At 43.9% G+C, this 16,959-nt stretch overlaps 1 protein-coding gene across 1 annotated transcript; it reads right to left on the bottom strand.

Moving 5' to 3' along the window:
* Positions 1 to 8,110: 8,110 nt before the first annotated feature.
* PRDX1 (peroxiredoxin 1) lies at positions 8,111 to 16,484 on the bottom strand. Its single transcript, XM_065408937.1, has 6 exons — positions 16,364 to 16,484; positions 12,930 to 13,046; positions 11,938 to 12,091; positions 11,460 to 11,582; positions 10,162 to 10,292; positions 8,111 to 8,288 (listed from the first exon to the last, which is right to left on the bottom strand). Exons 1-6 carry the CDS (start codon positions 16,377 to 16,379, stop codon positions 8,203 to 8,205), a joined length of 627 nt encoding a protein of 208 aa, XP_065265009.1. The 5' UTR covers positions 16,380 to 16,484; the 3' UTR covers positions 8,111 to 8,202.
* Positions 16,485 to 16,959: the final 475 nt, after the last annotated feature.

Consider the following 16,959-nt stretch of genomic DNA (forward strand, 5'->3'; position numbering starts at 1 on the left):
ACCAGGGCCCTTAATCCCAAATGGCAGATCTGCATACTACTGTCAACACAAAACAAAACTTATTTTATTGACAAGTTGACTACCAACAGCTTTTATCCAAAAAAATGTGCACAGGTAGACTTGCTCTGGGCATCAGTCAGGACTGCATACTGAAGGAGGCTGTTGTCTACAGGACAGTCTGGGCTCCCCCGCCCAGGCTGAAAGTATGATATAGGGACATCCTGAAACACTGGAGAGATTAGCTCCTCCTTTAGAGGAAGTATATTCTTTTTTGTTTTCTCCATTAATCCATAGTAGGGAGTTGCTGCATCCCCCTGACCTCACCACCAATTCCTCACTCCGGATGTCTTACTGAGACTGACAGGGATTCCAAGGACTACCCTTACAGCTAACTGCACAGGGCACAGATTATATAGGGAGCATTCCTCTTCCAATGGCTCCTGGTTTCCTATCTTTATAATTTTCAGATTGGCCCTACTGTACCCCTTGGGGAGTGCAGCCTCACTCTTGTAAATCATTGTCCATAGTTCCACCTTCCAGGGCTGGATGCTCTCCCAACTCAGGGAGGGCAACTGGTACAATCTCACAATCAGGACCAGCATATGGGAGAAAGAGAGAGGAGAAACAGCAAGCTGATATAGAGGAACAATTGATTCCAACTGAAATATCTTTCTCCTTCCCTGATGAGGCTGTCAGTCCACCCACACCTTGCCTGTCAGACTATTTAAAAAAATCTCCAAGGCCTCAAGACATATGGCTGAGATATCCAACATCCCACTGGAGGTGGTCAATAAGTCTCAAATTGTTTGATATTTTACACCCCTCTGCACCCAGGAGACTCACTATGCTGATCAACAAGGCATATTGGAACTAGCTAAGTATTTGGGGCAGATCCCAAGCTACATCTAAAAGAGCTGATAAAGGATACTAAGGCCTGGTCTATAGTACAAAGCTATGTCAACATAAGATGCCTAGAGTTGACTGAGCTGTGCACATGTCTACACTTAATTTGTCTCCCACCAAAATAAGTGGGCCTGTTATGCCAATGTAATAAACATCATCTCCCCAAGTGGTGTTGAACCATGGTTGATGTATAGAGGTTGACACAGAGCATGGCTAGATACCATGTTATCTATGTTGACCCTAACGGTCCTGCAGCAGCTGTTTCACAATGCCCCACAGTGCCGCTCACCATCGTGAACTCCACTGCCCAGGGAGTCGCGGAGACTGGAACACGCATCCCCTCCCTCTTTAAAGCCCCATGAGTTTTTAAAATTCCTTTTCCTGATTGCCCAGCTTGGCAAGCATACCTAGCAGCTCTCCATTGTTGAGTGCAACTGCCCAGCTGACGATGCTGGCTACAAGCTCCAGCTGCACTCCAGCCTGGAGTAAACAAGAGAGATTGGACATCCTGGGCCTGTGGGGAGAAAAGGCTGTGCAGGAACAGCTCTGAACCAGCCATGGAAACATCAACATCTACATGTAGATTGCTCAGCAGATGTAGAAGAAGGGCTACAACAGCACTGCCATGTGAAAGCCAAGGAGCTGTGGCAGGTATACCAACCACTGATCCAGTGCCAAGCTGCAGGCCTGCCACTTTTACAATGAGCTGCATGCCATGGTCAACGGAGACACCACCACCCTCCTGCACACCACCATGGATATCTTCAAGGAACCCAAGTCACAGGCCCCTGGCCTGAAGAGCAACGAGGAGGAGGAGGTGATCAGGGAAGAGCAGGATAGGGGACAGCCAACTGGGGGAGCCAACTGTGAGTGAACCTAGACTTTTTTGACTCTGCTGTCCAGCCAGTTCCACCAGTCAATGCAGGCAAAGGAACCTCATGTAAGTGTACACAACTTTTCCATTACAGGATCCCCCTCCCCCCCCAAAAAAGCAGGACAGTTTTTGACTTTTCATTAATTGACTCATGCTAGAAGAGGCAGTGGTACAACCAAGAGAGGTAATGTTGGTATTGCTTTTCAGTCCCCTTGAGTTGGGTGTGTGTGTGTGTGTGTGTGTGTGTGTGTGTGTGTGTGTGTGTGTGTGTCATGCATAGCAGTTTATGTACAGTAGGATGTCTGTTGAATCCTCCTGAAATATCTTGACGAAATTTCCCTGGAAATCCTCTGCCAAAGGTTTCTAGGGATGGCTGCCTTATTTCTTCCTCCGTGGTAGGACAATTTCCTATGACAGTCAGAGATGACTTCAGCAGACACCATTGCAATACACAGGCTAGCAGCATATGGGGCCTGGGTGGCTTTAGGATGCTATCAGCAACTGTGCTCTTTGCCTTTGTTACCAGCAGGAACAAGATATCAGCTAAAATCACCCCCACCTGTGGAAAATGGTACTATTATTCAGTGTTAATGCCCCATGCTACTAGTTTCATGCAACTGAGCAATTCCCTCCTCGTTGTCCTAACCCCCAGCAGACCATATTCAATGTCTAGTGCTGTGACCGACACCATGCAAAAGCAATCCCCAGCAGAAGTGAGAATGAGCATGTAATGCTTAAAAATTTAGAGGAGCAAGGGAAATTAATTCTTCATCTTAAGTATTGCTTTACATAGTGAATATAGTGACAATGGTACCTGGATGTGTGTTTTAGCTGAAGCTGCTGCTATTGCAGCCTTGAGGGTTTCCCCCTCCACCAGTGGAACACCTGACCCTGATAAGGGGGAAAAAAGAAGAGGACTTGGGATGACATTTTCAATGAGATCCTGCAAGCCAGTGCTGTAGACCATAAGCACAGGGCCTAGAGGATGAACATTGGGGACAGCCTGGAGAAGGAAAGGGTAGAGAGGAGAGGGAGATGCACCAAGACATAATGGGACTTTTCAGGCAACAAACAGATGCTGCAGACTCTGGCACACCTGCAGGTTCAACAATCCTGGGCTCGTCTCCCTCTACAGCCCATTGAGAACGCAATCTCAGGACTTCCCTATATCCCTCCCCCACAACATTCCTTGTGGTATCGGGGCTGCTACACTACCCCTTTGTGGGAACACTACACTAGAAGGACAACATTTCAAGGGGTTCTAGAGATTATCAAAAAGGGGTATTGTCTTCAGTTCAAGGCCCTTCCTACTACCCATCCCTCCTCAAGGAGGAACCCCCTTCTGTGAGAAGCTGTTGAAACACAAGCTGGACTTTCCTACATCTCAGAATAGTGGATAAGTTTGTCAGAGTTCAGGGTTAGGGGGTTTGTTTCCATTATTTTCTCAGCCCATTCTGGACCTTTAGCATTTCAACAAGTTTATCCTTCATTTCAAGTTCAGGATGGTGACTTTAGCCTCCATAATTCCTTTGTTAGATCCTCAGGACTGGTTCATGGCTCTTGATCTTCAAGATGCCTATTTTAATATAGCCCAAAGGAAATCCATCAGATTCCTGTTAGGAAGATCTCACTACCACTACAAGGTGCTGCCATTTGGCCTTACCACAGCACGTAGGGTATTCACCAAGTGCTTAGCAGTCATGGCAACTCATTTAAGGAGACAAGGGAATGAGGTCTACTCATATTTCAGCAAGTGGCCTATGATCCCTTCAGGAGGTTTGTCTCCACATCAACATCCTACATCTCAGAGTCATCTGCCTAGCATGCAAAGCATTTCTACCTCCACTCCAGGCATCCACAGTCCAAGTGCTAAGAGACAATACCATAGCTATGCATTATGACTACTACAGCACCTTGGCAAACCCCTAGTTCCCACCCATCCCTGCTCACTGCCCAGAGGCCTCCCCACAACCGACCTGCAGACCAACTCTTGTGCTTCCTGTGGTACTCAACAGCCCCCTGCTGGTAGGAGCACTGGTGCAGGCGGCAAGACCCTTCAGCCAGCGCCAGCCCCAGCCCGACCAGAGCAGCAAATTTTGAATTTTTTTTAAGCACACAGCTGGGCTGCAGTTGTGTGCTAATTGGCCACCTGCCCAATAAAAAAGACTTAGTGTTGCAGAACATCAGATATCAGATTTGCCAAGCATTTTCTTCTAGAGAGGGTTTCAGTCTGGGCTCCCTTTCTCATCCCATGGAGCAGAATGAATGTATACCTTCCTGCCAAAACCCCACAATACTAAGGAAACAGACAAGATGCAGAATTTATTATCATGATGGCCCCAGCATGAGCCAGTCAGTTTGGTATTCTGATCTGGTGAGCCCCAAGTGCAGTCCCTACCCACATTACCTGCTCTGTCCAACAGACTTGCAGATAGGGTTGCCAGCCCTCTAGGATTGTCCTGGAGTCTCCAGGAATTAAAGATTAATCTTTAGTTAAAGGTTATATGATGTGATGAAACCTCCAGGAATACATCCAGCCAAAACTGGCAACCTTACTTGCAGAACAAGAGTCAGATCCTATACCTAGGCTCACCATCATTACATCTGGTAGCTGAATAGCTTCTTTGGTTAATGTCAGTCAGCATCCAGGCTGAAGTTCAGAAAATACTATTCCATAGCAGGAAAGCCTCAACTTGTTTGACTTTTGAAGCCGAGTGGAAGAAGTTTTCTATTTGGGCATCTCATCACCAGTTGCCCCACTTAACAGAGCCCATCTTATTTACCTTGGACTATTTACTAGCCCTGAAACAAACTGAGCTTTCTATTAGTTTGATAAGGGGCCATCTAGCTGCAATATCTGCATGACATCCTTCCCAAGGGGATATTGCATTTTCCCCATCCTCTAGTGGCAAGATTGCTCAAGGGTCTCTTATTCCCCCCTCCCCCAGTTGAGGAGTCCCTCCCTTTGAGCCATTAGGGATTTGTTCCCTATACAGTCACAGGGCTAGCTACACATCTGTCCTCTCTCTCTCTCATCAGAATACATCCTCTGCTTGGAGTCAGGCCCTAGAACTTTACCCCTCTGGGGTGGAATAATGCAGTTCTCCCACGCTTAGATTTGACCATGGGCTATAGTACCTACTCCTGGGGGGCACAGAACACATATGGCCAACAAAACAAAAACAAAAAACAAGACTTTGAGGGCAAATAAAACATTTACCAAGCAGTCAATAAAATGTCAGGATAATTAGAAGCAAGCACTTCCTAAAGTACCCAGCCAGGTCCAGGACAGTTAGCAAAATTGTCTGACTCATGTATGAAAGTGTGAGCAATTTAAAATGACATTCTACTTTTTTTTTGGCTGTTTGGTGTTCTGTACTGTAATTTAAATGAAAATCCAGGATTATAACTGGAATGCAGGGTATTAGTTACCAAGTGTTTGTAACTTAACTGTCATGTGTTTAGGAAATGCTGAATAGTTAGTGACTTTTCTGTCTTGTAGTTTAAATAAATTACCAAAACAACTGAAACTGGTGTGATTATATTGCATTATTTTGACACAAAGTATGCAGAATTTTTAATTTTTTGGCACAGATTTCCCCCCCAGGAGTAAGTACCCTGTTGATCAATTAGGCTTAGCCATCAGGTCTGACTAGGTTCTTCCCTTCAAGAGTTTGACCAGTGGTGACTAGACAGCTGCCTTAAACCAAAGAATCAGAAAAAAATTAAACAAACCGTATATACTCATGTCTATCTTACCTAGAGCCTTACTATCCTGTCATCATAGGGCAGGCAAGCCTGGTTTCTTCAAACAGAAGAGACTCTTCCCCCCCCCCAGCAGGTGCCTGTTCCCCCTCCCCTCCAACAACAGGAGTTAAATAGAGTTCTAACTCTTCCTAGTCCTTTTGACTCAGTATTTGTAAACCAAGTTTTGTAACTGACTGGAACCCACAGGTAGGCTCCTTACAGCTAAAATTTTGGGTATTACCATAACCTTTAAGTCAGAGGTAGGCAAACTACAGCCCATGGGACCCTCCTGCCTAGCCCCTGAGCTCCTGGCCTGGGAGGCTAGCCCCCGACCTTCTGTTCCCCCTCCCCTGCAGCCTCAGCTCGCTCTGCTGCCAGCGCAATGCTCTGGCTGGTGGGGCTGCAAGCTTCTGGGGCAGCACAGCTGCAGAGCCCAGCCTGACCCAGTGCTCTGTGCTGCATGGTGGTGATGGTGTGGCTGGCTCCAGCCGGGTGGCACAGCTACTGCTCTGCCAACCACTGGTGTGCCAGGCAGCACAGTAAGAGGGTGGGGGGGGTGGATAGAGGACAGGGGAGTTTGGGGTGATGGTCAGGGGTTGGGGTGGTCAGAGAGTGGGGAATGGGGGCAGGGGTCCTGGGGGGGCAATCAGGGGACAGGGAGTGGGGGTGTGTGTGGATGGGGCAGGAGTCCTGGGGCAGGGTGGGGGCCAGGCCACGACCCCCTCCCCTAACCGGCCCTCCATGCAATTTCCAAAACCCGATGCAGCCCTCAGGCCGCAAAGTTTGCCTGACCCTGCTTTAAGTAGTTACCAGATGTCATCTTATCTGGAGGTTTTTAAGGCCTGGCTTGACAAAGCCCTGGCTGGGATGATTTAGTTGGGAATTGGTCCTGCTCTGAGCAGGGGGTTGGACTAGATGACCTCCTGAGGTCCCTTCCAACCCTGATATTCTATGGAGCCATTATTTTGTTTTCCTAAAAGCCAGTTGATTGAACACAGTATCAATACTGTATACATCTAAATAACCAGATCATATATTTATAAATTACACATCAGCCCCACATCTGTCTCACCACCTAGCCACAAAAGTTGCCTTTTTGGTAGCCCTTATCTCAGTTCAAAGGTAGGGGAGATTCAGGCCTGTATGGCAGGTGCCCCTTATACAGGAGTTTCTTATGAACTCATCTCAAGTTCCTGCCCACAGGACTTTCAGAATTCCACATGAACCTCCTAGCTTTCTTCCAAGCCTAATTTCACACACTTCTCTTAAACAGAACAAAGCAATTTAGAAACACACCTGGATTGCAGCCTTGAGGTTAAAGGTCAGTGATATCTACACCTGTTAACATCCAACTGTATAAGAACATGTTAATTAGTCAGATCAGATACTAGTGGAATGAGCTCTAATGCTTAAGTGTATTCAGGGACATTTGTCAAACAGTAAGCTGAGCTGCCCTGTAAACTTTGGAAATATGCAGCATATGTGACGCTCAGTCCACTTTTACAAGACACTATTCTTTAATAGAGGCTTCCAGATCAGATGTCTATTTTAGAAAGAATCTTACTAACCACCTCCAAACTAACAAGGAGTGGTCTGTGAGAGAGGGATCCATGAGGACACATGTGGATTGTTACATGACCAACAGACACTAGTTCTTGGAGATTTCTGTCTATATGGATCCCACAACCTCCCCTGCCCAGAGTCCTAGAACACTGGGATACTGTACTGGCAAAGAAATAATTGGGATTGCTCCATTTTTTATACCATCAGGTGATGGGGAACAAGGACACCTAGGATGTAGGCCCCAACAGACACTGCTGTCCAAAAAGGATCTCTTCTCATGTGCACCAGATGTGGTATGTGTGGACAAGACATTTTGAAGAATCAGTTACTGTAAGGCAAGTTAACTGTTCTTTCCACTCCTGGCTCTGGAGGGGAGTGTGCTTACTGGACAGACTTGGCTGGGTAAGGGGACTGAAATGAAACCTAGAGAGGACTGGCTAGGTGCAGAGAATGGGATGAGGAGCCAGGAATGGGGAACAGATAGGATTGGGATGGAGACAGGGATGATGTCCCTAGCCTGTTTGCCAGAAGCTGGGAATGGGCAACAGGGGATGGATCACTTGATACTTACCTGTTCTGTTCATTCCCTCTGGGGCACCTGGCATTGGCCACTATTGGAAGACAGGATACTGGGCTAGATGGGCCTATGGTCTGACCCAGTATAGCCATTCTTATGAGACAATTTAAAGAACCTGAATGCTCATTTGCACAATGGACCAAAGGAAAGGTGTTATTTTCAGAGTTGCTTCACATCCCTAGGTCACTGCTGGAATTCTTAGAGAAACAATAACACTGTTCCAGTTTCTATGAGTTTAATAGTTATAAAATGTCAGATACAGCTGGTCTACATGCAACACTGACCCAACCACTTACACTGCATTGGTCATTGAAGTCAACAGGGCATGATACACAAGTATTGATCATTAGGATTCTATATCAAGGTATTGTCAGTAAGACTAGTAAAAAGGATGGTTGACTCCTACAGACAAGACTTCGACTCGCAGTATACAATCTTTAAATAGTCAGAAAATTCAAAAAATACTGGACGCTCTTGTTCTTTTCCAGAAGGCAGTCTGAGGATACTAGTCTAACGCAGTCGAGCACAGGCAGCAAGTTTACTTCTGCTTGGAGAAGAATTCTTTGCTTTTCTGAACATCAGGTTTGATTGTTTCACTCCCAGGTTTCCAACCAGCTGGGCAAACTGAAAGAGAAGTTTTATTAACTGCTTGTAGAAGTTCCTGTAAGACGCGTTTTTACAAGACAACAGAGCATGCCAGCAATTCAAAAGACAACTGCAAATACACAATACGATTGCAGCAATAAGTAATTGTTACTGCCATTCACCTTTAACACTTCATTCTGTTTTACTTTTATTTTGTACTTCAGTTATCAGTGCCCAAGGAAGAGAGAGACAACTAATTCTGGCATTTCCCAACTTTTAAATGCTTTTACAGCTATTTGCTGACTGATGAATCCTAGACAGGAAACATACTCTAGTGGTTTAAAGCCTTCTGCCCCAGTTTGTTCCTGTCCCCCCTTCAGTTCCTGTCCTCCCCCACCTCCAAAACTCCAGCCAGGCTGCTTCTTACTTCACTGCCTAGGCACCACCAGGTGAAAACTGAGTACACAGGACAGAGTCTCCCTGCTCAGTTCTGGTGCCTAGCACCAGTGGCTGACAGCAGCTAGGAGGAGCAAGTATAGGGAAAGTATTGCTCAGTCTCTGGAGATGGCATACATCCAGCCTGGTCAGCACATAAAAACCGTGCTGCAATGGCACATGTCCAGTACAGGCATAATCTTTGGAGACTTCAATAATAAGCTTGGAGCATGTGCCAACTGATTTTTTCAGAGGCTTCTAACTTGGACAGCAATCCACTCAAATTTGGCCTAGTGGGAAGACAGCACATCCCTTATTCCAGGGCAGAAAGACTGGCAAATTGAGTCTGCCCTAAAGCATGGAAGCACTAGCGCTCAACAAAATGGTTGGAAGAATTTATTATGGGCAACAGTATTTTGCCCTAGTTTTGTTCTCTGACCCATTTAGGAGAATCTTTCTAAGATACAAAGATTCAGCCTGAGGGAGACACCTGGAATGAAAATCGCTGAATGGGCAGTTGAAGTTCAGCAATTCTAAGCAACTTAAGATAGAGTCTTGTAATGGAAAGTGTTACTTAAACTATCAATTCTGTCCATAATTAAAAGCAGATTAAGCAGTGAGCAACTGTTTGGTTAGAAATAATTGCATTGATTCAAGACTAACAGTATTAGCTACTAGAATGGCAAGTTCTCATTAGAGGTTCTTTAATGGGTTTGTTTCAAATGTAACAGATTCCAACCTCCGGCACCACAGAACATACGGACAGAATGCAAGAGGGAGCCTTGAGCCACTAGCCAGTTGCTCTTCTGCCCATCCTCCCTGTAGTCATGGGGCAAATCAAATTAGGAGAGGGGAGAAGCAGAGACATGGAGAGCTGCCATGCCCATCTGCCCAAGCCTTCCCATAGGGTACTTTATCAAGCCTGGGGAGAGATGCAGCCTGCCCAGGAATTTACTAGGGTCATATTACAGTGGCTCCCAAGTCTTGCATAGTGCTTTTTATCCATAGATCTTTTCAGTTGCATCTAGTCCATCCATGGAGGGCACAAGTGAGTACAGCCACTGGTTAAGAGTACATTTGTTCTTCAAAATGCTGGCAGGTATAAGCCACTGAACTAGATCAAGCAACTGCTACCTGCTTACATTGCTTGATGTTACTCAGTAAGTGCCCAATACCAGAATCATATTTCTAAGTGATGTTTGTACATTAGATGAAGCAATGCTAATAGATGAACTAAAAGAGGGGTAAAACAGCATTGTGTTGCATTTTTACAGATGAGAAAAATCTATACAAGACAAGGTTGCTCTTTGTTTTGGGTGCATTTTGAAGTAAGTTTTTGCAAAAACATGCAAGTGCCTTGAGTTTACCAGGGCCCTGGCTATGTGGCATAATCTGATCAACTGGAAAAGCAATTTCCCTTTACAAGAGGAAAAGGGGTACTTTTAAATACTTCAAGCAAACTAATGCAAGAGCTTACCTTCTCCATGTTTATCTGTGAACTGGAAAGCCTGGACTAATCTGAGAGTTTCATCAACTGAGCGGCCAACAGGGAGATCATTGATGGTGATTTGACGCAAGATTCCCTTATCATCAATAATGAACAGGCCTCTGAAGAAAAGCATACAAGAAGTTTTGAACACAAGTCAAACAAAGAACAGACTGTGAAAGAAAAATTATGCCTGCAGTGCTGCAAGTATACTCTAATGTGGCAGTACAACAAGCTACATTATGGGGTTTTTTTTAAGCATGATACTAAGTTACTGAACTTTTCCAAAAAAAAAAAAAAAAAAAAAAAAAAAAAAGTCAGGCTGCACAACAATACTATCCCTTGTACGTAAAATATTGAATCAAGTGTTTATCCCACAATACTACATTGCATGCTTATCCTCAACACAAGCTAGAGGTGCCAGGAGAACAAATTTTCATCTGGAGACCATTTACAACTCCCATTGCAATAGGAAACATACCCCATGCATATGGATCAATGTGGAAGAACAGAACAGAGGAGGAAGGTAGCGGGGCAAGGACAAGGAAGCTCCTTTCACATGGATGAAAGGAACACTCATGTCAGAGACCAAATGAAGCCATAGCTGAACCTCCTTTCAAAGCAATATTGAAAATTAGCAGGTATTTGGTTGCAGTAGGTTACTTCAGTGGCCTCACCTCAAGATTAGAGTTTAAAGCTCTGAATGGCAGGCCACAAAAGATTTGGTCTTCTAGACCTACCATATAATCTGAACTCAATATTCAGAAAGGTTATGAGATGTTCAGTTCCTTAGACTAAAATAGCAGTCATTAGGCAGGAATATACAGGAAGCTCACACACCCAGCTTGATATTTCTTTAATTAGGCTAGCATTTACATTTCTATATTTCACTGCAAATCTTGTGTGCTTTGCAGACTACACAGAGTGCATCACTAGGGAAACAGTGATTTGAGTGAAGAGCAGCAACTAGCTAGTATGCTGTCCAATAGTGACATGGGTTAGGAAAAGGAAGGCAACTTTCAGCTAAAGAAACCAAGGTGTGAGCAAGTGCCTTTGGCATCCAAGCCTACCAGGCATACTTGAGAAAGCTTAGAGAATTTTAATTTGAGCAGGGAAGCAAGTAAGCTAAAATGAACAACTTTAACTTGCAAGATCTCCCAAGTACCTGCAAGTTTTAGGGTTTATTTTGGTAAAGACACTCCAGGAGGGTTGTTTTTTTTTTTTAAACTTCTATTTGAAGTGATCTGTGGATCACAACAGTCATGAGAATACCCTGCCAGCAGCCTTACCTGTACGCAATACCTTCATCGTCTTTTAATACTCCGTAATCTTTAGCAATGGTGCGTTTTGTATCTGAAACCAGTGGAATGTTCATGTTACCCAATCCACCCTGCTTCTTAGGAGTATTGACCCTGAAGAGGAAGAGGAGAATGTCAGGAAGGAGAGGACATAGCAGTTCAGGAAACTACAGGAGTACAGTGTACCTGTGCTGGAATACCTATACTTTTTGCAGAATATTGCAATTAACTGCATAGTTAATGTCTTGGGGAAAGGTGGTAACTGCAGTAGTTACGCAATATTCTTAGGTCAGAAGCCAATTCTATTAATTGGTATTTATCTCAACAGGACACTATTATACAATTGCTGCTTGCTAGCGTCGCTGTAGATTTGAGTACAGCAGAGAAGTTAAGATAGATCATTTCTTTTTTAGTATGCTCTCTAGAGGAAAACTAGTATAAGTCACAAGCATTAAAGATGGATGCTTACCAGGCAAGGTGACAGAAGTGAGAATCAACAGAAGCTCCAATTACTTGACAGTTCAGTTTCTTAAATTCATCAGCCCTGTCACTGAATGCAATAATCTCAGTTGGACAAACAAAAGTGAAGTCAAGGGGATAGAAGAAAAACACGATGTATTTTCCTAGGGAAAAAAAAAATAAAAATCACAAATTAGTCCTTTGGGTAAGTTAGACTTCCTTAGACAGTTACAGTAGTCTCAAAAGCACAAACATACAAAGACAAAGACTGTGTGTATTCCAATCATCAATTAGGTCAGAACGGTTTCTTCTTTAGACCAGGAGGTCATCTGCTTTAGGTATACTACTAGCTTCCATACAGAAACTGCATATTTGTTGGCTACAAAATGTTCAATTCCACTGTAGTACATACAACAACACACCAAGAATATTAATTAGAGACCAAGGACTAAAGTGTTTTATGATTTAAAAAAAGAGTCTGGTTCTATTCTCCCCCCCCCCCCCCCCCAAGGCAGCCAGTTTTCTAGTACTATAGAAGAATACTGCTTCCAGCTAGCTAATGAAGATGGGAAAGCACTACAATAGTTCCATTTAAAATAAAATAAAAAAAAAAAGCGATTTGACTGTTCCAAATATTTGAGTGATAAGCAAGCCAAACAGGTCTGATCCAATACATTTTAGAGTAAATTAAGGTCTCATTAAAGTTTAGGATTCACATTTGCTACCACCAAGCATAACATGGGCAAATACTGCCAGATTCCTCACACAGCTTTGCAAGTGAAGACTGATGTATACTTGTAATAACCCTATCATGCCAGCTCTGGACTTCTCAAATCAAATCACTGCACAAGTTACATTCTAAGTGGGTAATTTAAAGGATGACCACCAACCCTGACTTTTGAATCAATCCAAGTCACCAGAAATGAAATGCAGTACACATGTAGCCTTGTAGATTCCTTACTTCCCTCTTCCACATGTGCAACTGTATACTTTTAGACTTACCTTTATAGTCAGAGAGGGAGATGTCTTTGAACTGCCCATCTGGCATCACAGCTGTGGCTTTGAAGTCAGGGGCTGGTTTCCCAATAAATGCATTTCCTGCAGACATCTTGATATGGGCTAGAATATTAGAGACATGTTAGACAATGTAGCTTTCTAGGCATTGTCAACCCACGGGGCAACATGCAGTTCTTTCATGTTAGCTGCTTTCAACTACCTGAAAGGGGGTTCCAAAGAGGCTGGATCTAGACTGTTCTCAGTGGTACCTGATGACAGAACAAGGAGTAATGGTCTCAAGTTGCAGTGGGGGAGGTTTAGGTTGGATATTAGGAAAAAACTTTTTCACTAGGAGGATGGTGAAGCACTGGAATGGGTTACTTGGGGAGGTGGTGGAATCTCCTTCCTTAGAGCTTTTTAAGGTCAGGCTTGACAAAGCCCTGGCTGGGATGATTTAGTTGGGAATTGGTCCTGCTTTGAGCAGGGGGTTGGACCTCCTGAGGTCCCTTCCAACCCTGATATTCTAGGATTGATTCTGCCATAATAATCCAGTAGTTTTTTATTTATTTATTTATTAAAGATTGGAAACTTCGGTCATTTATATTGACCATGAGTTCAGTGAGTAAGTTTAGTTTGCCAAAGCCTCTGGTGCCTAGGTATCATGTAGCTATACTAAGGAGGATATTTATTTATTTTTAAAGAAACCTCAGTATTGACTACTGACATTACAGGTAGTGGCTATTGCCATCAATTTTATACACAGTGTCTGTTTAGGAAGAGGAAACAAATGCAATCCACATATCTAGACCAAACTACTTGAGACACTACCAAACTGAGTTCATACAACCTTAATAAGATTCCATGGACTAGAGTTGTTCCTCTTCTGCCCTCTGCCATATGTAATTTAAAATGTATCATGCACACAAAGTTAACATATGAACTTTGAGTTCACCCAGAGTTCCACTACAAAATTCAAGATCTGAAAAGAAAGAAGCTAGCCTTCTGCCATTATACTGTACTAGTATGCAGCATGACTCAGACAGAGTTAACAGATCCAACCCACACAAGGAAGCTTGTCTGTTCCATGTTCAGAATAGATACATGCTGTGTAAGACCTTGACCATTCCACCACACTATTGGTTTGATAACAGATAGTCTTCCTAGGCATACAGGCAATGCTTATGTCCTTCCTCCAGTTAGAGTATACCAAAGATTGTTATAGCGTAAGGTTAAAAGCTTCCTAGGCATACAGGCAATGCTTATGTCCTTCCTCCAGTTAGAGTATACCAAAGATTGTTATAGTGTAAGGTTAAAAGCTTCCATTTTATTTATTAGTGAAAAGGGAGCTGTGTGTAAGTAAAAAAAACAAACAAACAAAACAAAAACCCACCACCAAAACTACTGGGAAATTTAGGAATGCAAGCATTTTACAACACGATGGATCATGTGTTACTATGATTGTTTATTAATTCAGACTTAAGCTGTTTGTACCAGTTTTACCAAATCAATTATTTTATTGTACTGTTGAATTAGCAAGTTTGTGATTATGACTGCTTTCTCAACACTACAAAGCATTTACTTTAGAGGTTATTTAAGATTGTGTAAGGGCAACAACGTTTCTTTTGTTCAGTCTAAGGGAGGTGGCTGTGTTGCAGAATTGTCAGACTCCACTTCAGTTATTTCAGAAGTTAACAAAATGCATCTGGTGTCTTTGCTGCTTTTAAGAGCTTCATGCCTGTGTAAGGGTAAACATATTTAAAGCCCTATGCACAAAATCAAGCTGCTTTAGTTTCAGTAAAATTATGTTAGAATACATCTTTAAGAAAATCGCAAGTTTTGTATGAAATTTGTTAGGCAACATTGTTGTTAAGGATTAACACTCAAGTGAGAAGACTGCATTATGATTCCCCACAGCATAGTTTCTACTTTGTTTGGAGTCTCTGCCACAGTCTGGTATTATCACAGCACATAGCAACTAACCACAGAAAACTATCTGGCATCCTCTAGCTAAATTTTCACAGCAGCATTTCCTGAACATAGTGTAGTAAAGACACCCAATGCTCAATATTGTTATGTTATTTCCTTTCAATTTATACACCATTAAAAGCAGCTGAGCTTTGCTCCAAGCACTCCTTCAGTGATTTAAAATGGCATCAAATATAGTCTTTAATCAGCTCATCGTTAATCTTCAAGTTCCCCTACAACTTCAAAGGCCAGCTGAAACAACTGGGTCCTGCAGCATCCTCTAAAGACAAGTTCAGGTTATGGGAACCAGGGGCGGGAGGGGATTCCAGAAGACACCCTGCCAGCGGCTCCCCCCTCCCGAATGGAAGTAGAGGTGCTGATACTAATCCCTTTTTACAATTTACATAGATAAACTTCTGTTCTACCATGCCTAGTAGTAAGAGGACACAGTTGTGCAGTTCTGAGACCACTGAACTAGCTTCGCTAAACATGGCTGTCTGAACCTTGCTCCGGAGCCAGCTCACCCGCACTGAGGAACTCAGGCCACAGAAACCAACCCTGGCGTTAGTCCTAGCACTAAATAGGGCTGGTTCCCTCCACGCTCCCCAACTTCGAGAGAGCCTCCATCCAAACCAGATTTCCCAGAAGTTGGAACCCAAAGGGGCCAAACCAGATTTCTTTGTTAAACTTCTGCCATTAAAGGATTAATAGCCTGCTAGGATATTGGTGTATCCAGCCAAGAGAAGTCACTTTCATATCGGGATTATAACATGCCATTTCAGGGCTACTTTAAGAGCGTTTCCCCTACTCTCCCTGTAGGGGAGAAGCTACCCTAGAGCCAGTATCACAATCCTCGGATGGCGATTGTGAGAGAGCTCCCAAAGTTGGTTCCCCTAACACTCCTGCGCTTTGCTCCCGGAAAAAACAAAACAACAACAAAAAAAAACAAAAACAAAAAAAGCACCGTATTAGGAACAACATTTGTTTCAGGGAGCCAGATTCATTCAGAAGGCTATGGAGATTTATTCAGATTCATTCCCGGAGGCTACGCTAACAACAGATTTTCAGATTGTTCTAGCTAGAGTCTCTTCCCTCCTCCCCCTTAAAGAGGAAAGGGACCTGAAGCATCAAAGCATCTAGGCTTCAATAGATTTGGTGTTCCTGGCAGAAAAATTAGTTCACCGTGCTCTGCTCTTCAACTACCCCAGGTGCGGCACAGAACAGTTAAAACAGATAAAACATGTTATACCAGAATTTAAATTTTGCTACAGGCAGATAACTGAAGCTTGTACCGATGGACACTTACATAAAGGAAAGGCGGGTTCCTCAAACGCCACTTAACACACACAGAAACCGGATCCAGTGACTAACTAAACTGCCTACACTCAAGCTCTGTACCTGTGGCTTTATAGCCTCCCGGATCTCGCGAGGAAACAGGGCAGGGTAGCGAGGGGGAAAGGATAAAAGAAACTCACCCGGCCCCTCCTCCATCCTCTCCCGTTCTCTTTCCAAACGCTATGGCTGCAGCGCCAGCATGACTTTGCAGATTTACACAGCTTCCCTGAGTGTTTCGCTAAGGGAGGACGTGCATGAGGTTATGTAGAGACGGAAGCAGCCTTAGTATCCTGGGTGTTGCAAACTGAATGAGTGGAGATTTCAGTCTAGATACAGTGGTATGTGCTTTAGAAATATGCAGTATAACAGTAATAAATGTTTGATCAATTTATGGGAAGGTGGTTTCAAATGGCTCTTAGAAATCCGTTATGAGCTTCCATTGCAAGAGGAAGAGATCATTAAAAACTGTTTAAATTGAATTTATAGTCTAGTTAGCTAGCAGTACTTTACCACTTGTGACATGGGAGGTGAGGAGGAAACATTTTAGACTTTGGGGGAAAGTAAGGTCAGGGCCGGCACCAGCTTACCAAGCAAGTGCTTGGGGCGGCCACTCCGGAGAGGGGCGGCACGTCCGTCCAGCTGTTCGGCGGCAATTCGGCGGACGGTCCCTCACTCCTGCTCGGAGCAAAGGACCTTCCGCCGAATTGCCGCCGCAGATCGCGATTGCGATCGCAGC

Source organism: Emys orbicularis, chromosome 8 (genome assembly GCF_028017835.1).
Source record: "Emys orbicularis isolate rEmyOrb1 chromosome 8, rEmyOrb1.hap1, whole genome shotgun sequence".
In the NCBI taxonomy this organism is placed as follows: Eukaryota; Metazoa; Chordata; order Testudines; family Emydidae; genus Emys; species Emys orbicularis.